Source organism: Phascolarctos cinereus, unplaced genomic scaffold (genome assembly GCF_003287225.1).
Source record: "Phascolarctos cinereus isolate Bilbo 61053 unplaced genomic scaffold, phaCin_HiC Scaffold_9;HRSCAF=440, whole genome shotgun sequence".
NCBI lineage: Eukaryota > Metazoa > Chordata > Mammalia > Diprotodontia > Phascolarctidae > Phascolarctos > Phascolarctos cinereus.
This window is the reverse complement of record NW_027556402.1, coordinates 31911379-31918079: the sequence shown is the minus strand read 5'-3', so window position 1 is coordinate 31918079 and position 6701 is coordinate 31911379. Positions and strand designations below refer to the sequence as shown.

The 6701-nt window shown below is 36.9% G+C and overlaps 1 protein-coding gene across 4 annotated transcripts in view; it reads right to left on the bottom strand.

The window, feature by feature from the left end:
- Positions 1–732: 732 nt before the first annotated feature.
- The window catches only part of PPP3CA (protein phosphatase 3 catalytic subunit alpha), a 386217-nt gene continuing 380248 nt past the window's right edge, over positions 733–6701 (bottom strand). For 3 of the 4 annotated variants that reach the window (XM_078148623.1, XM_020988294.2, XM_020988296.2), the window contains 2 exons: positions 5670–5699; positions 733–2594 (listed from right to left, as the gene is read on the bottom strand). In XM_078148623.1, coding sequence (XP_078004749.1) covers positions 2398–2594; positions 5670–5699 — 227 coding nt within the window. In that variant the 3' untranslated portion in view covers positions 733–2397. The remainder of the gene's footprint in view (positions 2595–5669; positions 5700–6701) is intronic. The other variant, XM_078148622.1, reaches the window with a different exon arrangement.

Sequence of the window (6701 nt, the reverse complement as noted above, 5' to 3'; positions counted from 1 at the left end):
TTTTGTACTGTTCTAGAAAGCTGCATCTAAATATTTTCTGTGGATGTCATTTTTGAGTCAAGAGAAATTTTCAACAGGGGAAAAATGTTTTTCTGGATTCAGTGAATTAAGCTGGGTATATACCCTTGAGCAAAGAATATGTTCGTTACATGTCAGATCTTGGTACATTATGAAAAATAAGTGCCATGTTCTGATTACTTTAATGTGATGGGTATACTATATATATTTTGTATAAACAAAGATGCTGGAAATGAACGATATCAGGAACAAAAATTGAAATTTGATCATAAATCCTCAGATGATTAGCCAAAGTGGCAATATAGCAATTTCCTACCAATACAGGGACAACTTTTTCTTCTGAGAAGGAAAGTGCCAATTCACACTTTTCTGTTTTAGGGGTCATGGAATCCAATACAACTGTAACAACCTCATAGCAAATTTGATTTGTTTTTTTAATTTGGAAAAAAAAAACAATCATGGATTCATGATCAGCTGCCACATTCAAAGGAGCCTCTGGGTCTTGTTTTTCTAAACAGATTTCTTTCTTTTTAGAGTGGGATAATATGCCACCCAGGTGGTATAATGAAAGCATGCACTGTACCCACCAGGCCCCAGGCAGCCTGCTCTAAATAAAATGGGAGGATGCTTGGTAGTGGGCCCAATACCTGGGAGGATACATGGTGGGTGTATACACAAAGACCTTCAGGAGAGACTCAGTGGACAGAAGGAGAGTTCTTTAAGCTCATGCACATTTTTATTGAGTAGTAATATAAAATGCTTTTTTCATTGTTACAAGTGCATGCTTTGCCAACATTTTAGAAGTCAAATTACAAAGGCAAGGCTTTAGGCTGTAGTGAATTACTTGGGCACTTATACATTTGTTAAAAAATATCAATGGACTGTTGTGGTGGTGTTGTTTTCAGAATGAACCAGTTGTAACCCATTAACTGATATACAAAGGGAAAAAAGTGAAAAAAGTACACATCTGGTGGCACGTGACAGAACAGAACAAAATGACTAAACCATTATGACATTAACAGTTACCATGCATTTAAGTTTCACATGTAACTACAAACTTATTTAAATTTCACAAGGTTTGCTAAACATGCTAACCATCTATATGTGCACTGACAAGCTTATGTTAAAAACTTTTAAGAATACTCTCCCCTTTAGATTTTTTCAAAGCTTTTTTGATTACAAAATTTCAAAGGCATTAAGCATTTTTTAGAGAATATAAAGTACGCCAGTATACATACATTTCCAGTATAAGTCAGACCACTAAGCGCATTACAGTCCCATACAGGCCTATATAGCCATTTTTTTTCTTAAAAAACATGCATAGGCAGATTTTTACAGAATATAGATGCTTTGCACTGCACTTAATACGGTGTCTTGTTCACTATACTTAAAAATGCACCACTCATAAATATTTAAATTCAGCAAGCCACAACCAAGTTTTGATTTACCAGAAAAAAAACCTAAATATAAACAGCAAAAAAAAAAGATAGATGTAATTATTCCAGTTTTTTAAACTTAAAGGGAAAAAAACAAAAGATATTCATTGCCAAATGAGTAAGATAAGTGTAATATTGAAAGAAGGGCATTCAAGCACACTAAAGAAACCTGAGGTAAGCATAATCTGTACAAAATTAAACTGTCCTCTTTTTTTTTTTTGGCATTTTTAACAAATTCTCAACATTCTTTTTTTTTCCTTTTTTTTTAAGACTGCCTAATTCAGTTTAGAGCCATTGTCTGACAAGAGTAGCAAAACATTATCAATAAATAGTCCTTATTTAGTTTGTACATCATTTTGTTAAAAACGTTTGATGTAATCCATTTTTAGTGCTGCAACTGTAAACGTACAATAGAGTAAGAAATTAGACAAAGTTTCATGTCCAGTAACATAACAAGAGGCCTTTCCATAACTTATCTAGGAGTTCCCAGCGCAATAGGAAAACACGTGTTCATTCCCTTCACTTTGCAATACCCACCAGCCTTAGCATCCTTTTGCTTATTTGTTTCAATAGGCATTTTTTAAAGGCCTATCCCAAGGAGGTGTTTACCGCCCCCACCCCCTATCCACCAAGATGTAGTTTACGATCTCTTTTTCTAGCTGACTTTGTAAACTGAATCCAACCCCTGGCCCCCAGAGCAAGTAAGCTACAATCAGAGGCAAGAGTATTCAACTGCTGAAGTGCAGTAATCCCCATCATGCCCTGCAGCTCAAAAAGAGAAAGAAAGAAAGAAAGAAAGAAAGAAAGAAAGAAAGAAAGAAAGAAAGAAAGAAAGAAAGAAAGAAAGAAAGAAAGAAAGAAAGAAAGAAAGAAAGAAAGAAAGAAAGAAAGAAGAAGAAGGAAGGAAAAAGAAGAAACAGAAAGAAGAGTGAACGGGAAGTGGTCACTGAATATTGCTGCTATTGCTGCCGTTGCTGTCAGTGCCATTAGTCTCTGAAGAGATAGCCTTGTTGATGGAGTTAAGGTTGGCGTCAGAGGGCATCGCATCTCTGCGGGGAGGCATCCTCTCGTTGATTCGGTCCAGACCCTTGGCCTCTTCGAAGCTAGTGATCTTATGCTGCGGTGAAAATCCTTTGATAGCTAAACAGAAGATCATTAAGAAAAACACAGGAGAGTTAGTCCGAGGAAAACGGAAGGACCCCACGACATAGCATACCACGTATCGATTGTTCAGTGAGGGAAGGATTCCTTTAGTGGAGAACAAAGTGACAGGACCTGAAGACGACACGACACACTCCTTACCATACCGGGAGAAAATTTAAGGGTTTGAAAACAGCCAATGTCTCTTGCCAACCAAAGTGTCCTCTTGAACAAGTCAAACTGTGAACATTTTTTTTTCTTGTCTTCGTGAGTTCAGCTCAGAGAACTCTGGAGTGGACAGTAAGTAAGATTGGCCATCAGGAACAGGTCGTAAAGCACAGCAATGATTGTCCACATCGTTTGGCATGGTGTGAAAAGCTCCAAGCTCAAAAGAAAATCTTTCTCCTTTTCTCCACCCTGCCTCCCTTCAGTCGTGCTGAAGTAGTGCCTATGAATGCAATAGGATTCCTCATTCTGTGAGAGAGCAAAACTAAGCAAAATTGGGAAGAGTCTGGAAGCAGAGGAGAGGGAGAACTGTAAAAGAAATCACTCTTGGCTGGCCCCTGATATCCCAGAAAGAAATCTTGGCTACACAGCCATAACTCGTTGGGAAATGGAGAAGAATGAAACTATTCAGCTATTTTCCCTGCTTAATTTTGGCAAAGTGTTTACTGGCTGACAGAGTGAAAGGAAACCTCATGAAAATTGAGATCAATCAAATCAGTGAGTAGAAAAAAAAGAAGAAAAAAAAAGCCTGCCCTTCAGCGGTGAACAGTCCAAACTGATGTCATCAGGTATCCATTACTACCTGATTCAAAGGGGGGGGGGGACCCAAAACAACCTATTTCTAAGAGGATTTCTAAACAAGGGTATTTTGAAACTAAGGAAAATAGAGGAGGAAATCCCATTGACAGCTTTTAGCATAAACGTAAAGAATTGGATTTGGTTTTATCCAAATCAATTAAGTCTGCTTCCCCTGATCCTCAGTGTGCATGAAGATAAGGCATTTGTACAAATATAACTGATAAGTCATGGGAATGAGGAAATCAGCCAGGGAACTAAACTTCAAAATATTTAATGGGGAGCCAATGACGTCAGTTTGTTCTAAATCCTGTGAAGAACATGCCAGATAACCAAGGGCCAATCACCAATGCTGACTTGGCCTACACTGTTCCATGAATCTCTTAAAGAAGAATTCTGGATACCGCTAATCCCACTCAGGTTGGACATGACAGTAAGAAAAGCACCTTAGGCTGACATTTTTTTTTCAATTTTCCTACGCAAATATGCAGTAACCCTTCCATAAATAAGAATATGGAAACAGATATTTGTTTCAAAGTTCAATAGAATAGATGGTACATATTTACATTTTTTTTAAACTGATAAAGCATAATGGTGATTAGTCAATTGTGAGAGGAAGATGGGGAAATGAGGAAAGACCAAGGCCCATAGCAAAGCTTCTCAATTCTTCTTTAATTTAGAAATAAATCATGTGAAAGCAAAGATGTCTAATGAGCCCCCAACTTGAAGCCCACACAGATTATTTAAGGATGATATTAAGTGGATCTACTCTTTTGCTAAACTACTGTGAATACTTTTGCACTTTTATGAAAAGAGACAAACTTCTGTTGCAATTATAACTTATCAAATAATTTTGTTATTTAAAGTAGTAAAAGTGGAACCCTTGGGTTATGTATAGTAGCCAACGAACATTTGTGGCAATTAAAGATAAAACTTGACAAATGTTTAGTCCTGGAATGGGGCTCCATATTCGAGTTTTGGGTTCCCAATGGGTTTAACATCTCTCCTAATGATGAAGAATGTGCTCTGCTGTAGTTGCTGGTCAGACAATGAGTATTAGCAATTTACATTGGTAGTATACTTAACACGACACAGAGTCACAGAAACCACAGAAAACAGCCAAACTATTAACGAGAACGCACACTGCAGATTAGAATTTGCCATTAGGAATAGAGAATTCCCACATAAATAGCAGCTTACTGACTGCTATTTAGGAAGCAGTTGTATTTTCTCTTACTATGCTATCATTTTTTTTCCCCACTGTTTCAAAATCGTTACCAAATTCGAAGCATCTGAAGTAACATTTTTACATCGTGCCCAGGGACCGTAACTACACAATTTGGGGGAAAAGAAAAAAAAGTCATGTTGCAAGAACAAAATACAACTGAAGAATTTGTTTTAAAGGGGAACTTTAAATTCTTCTCTTAAATTTCTTCATATAATGTAAATACGTTAAAATGTATTTCGGTAAAAATAATATATATATCCGGTTAGTATTTAAAGAATACAAGATTAAATCACAGTAATGTGTCAAGCAGTAAGCTTTGTTTTGCTGAAACTCCTGGAGGAGGGGTCTGCATTTGGTCTCTTTTTGTGTCCCTCACACTACCTGGCTCACGCGTTGCATGGAGTGGGCCCTCGATAAATGATCCTGGATTGATTTTCCTCAGTAATAATCTTCCACGGCAGCTAGACAGCTTTCGTCTTTCTCTAAGATTCAGCTGGTGCTAATTGTTCTGCTACTATAACTATACCATAGGTTACCATCTGATATGACCAGCAGAAATAAACATCAATGAAGCACCATTTCAATGAACTTTTTACTAGAATCCTCTGAAGTCTGTATTTAACTGTTTTCTCACCTTTTTTTTTTTTAAATCATGTCTGTATGGAAAAAAAAATTGATTTGGAGGACCACGGTTCCACCCTAAGAATAAGGCTTTTCAGGTATGTGTGAGATGAACATTTACTATTAGCTGCCATAGCACCCACCCCACATCAGTCATGCATCTTTTTTTTTCCTTTTTATATTATATATTGGGTAAAATGTACACAAATTAGAACATCAGAACTTTAAGAAAAAAAACCATAGAAAAGACATTTTCCCCTTTAAAGCAAGAACATTTGGTTAATACTGAGCCACAACTGTTAGCCCAACACCCACACACTCTGTACAAGCTACAGCAAAAAGAAAGAGAGAAAGAAAGAAATGAATACACCCAGCAGAGCCCTTGTCTGTTGTAGGTACAACAGAAAGGGGACTGGCCAATTTACCTTCATCAGCCTCAATGGCCTCAACAGTAGCTGAAGAGAAGAAAGGGGGTGCAAAACGAATGAGAAAAATGAGCAGAGGATTGGTAATTCTAAGAACAAGTCAGTGAAGAGCAAAAGGAGCTAATAAACTGAGGTTACTGTAAAGGCTGGAATCTAGCACAGAAGACAACACAGAGAAGCTACAAAAACGAAATCAGTTTTGTCTCCAGGTTGACCTCCACAACTGAAATTGCTTTGGGATCTTACTTTTCAGTTTTGGTCACAGGAGAATTTTCAAATCATTAACCTTTTAGAAAAGTTGTGAGAGTTGGTCTCTTTCTTTTCTGGGGGAGGGGAGCAAGGTATTTTTTAAGAAAAAAAAAAGACAGTCCCCTAAAATGTACATCTGATCCACAAAAATCCTTCAGTTTTTTTTTTTTAGTGAGAATGAATTAATTTATTTACATATTTAAAACTCCAAAGAAAAGGTAGGGACTTAGAGGCTGTGGCCTAAAGCCATGTATACACAACTTTGAAGTAAATGTTGGCAACTTTTGATAGTGGAATATAGACTTAGGGGAAGAAGAAAAAAAGGACACACAATTTGCCATAGTTACTCATATACTTTGTTTTCCCTGAGCTTTTGAACCCCCATCCCCTTCCAAAGAGAAATCACACCCAAATACCTTAGGAAAAAATCTTATATAAACTTGGGGAAAATCACGTTAACAGTTTCTTCCTTATTGTTAGCTAGGAACATAACCACCTTCCATTATTAAGGAGAGCATCATTATTAAAAAACAAAACAGCATAAGAGATTCAAAATTAAGGGGTATGGATGATTATAGCAGTATTTTAAGGAAATTCTAGCTATTCTGTTAGCCCCAGAATGTTATATAGGAGGAATTCCAACCCACAGCTGCAATTTTTATAATGGGAGGGGTGTAGGGTCCCGAATCACACATATAGTATTCATTCTATTTACCTCACCTCCCATGATAACTGATTTGCCTTAGTTACAGGAAATGCAAAAAAAAAAAAATCCTTTATTTC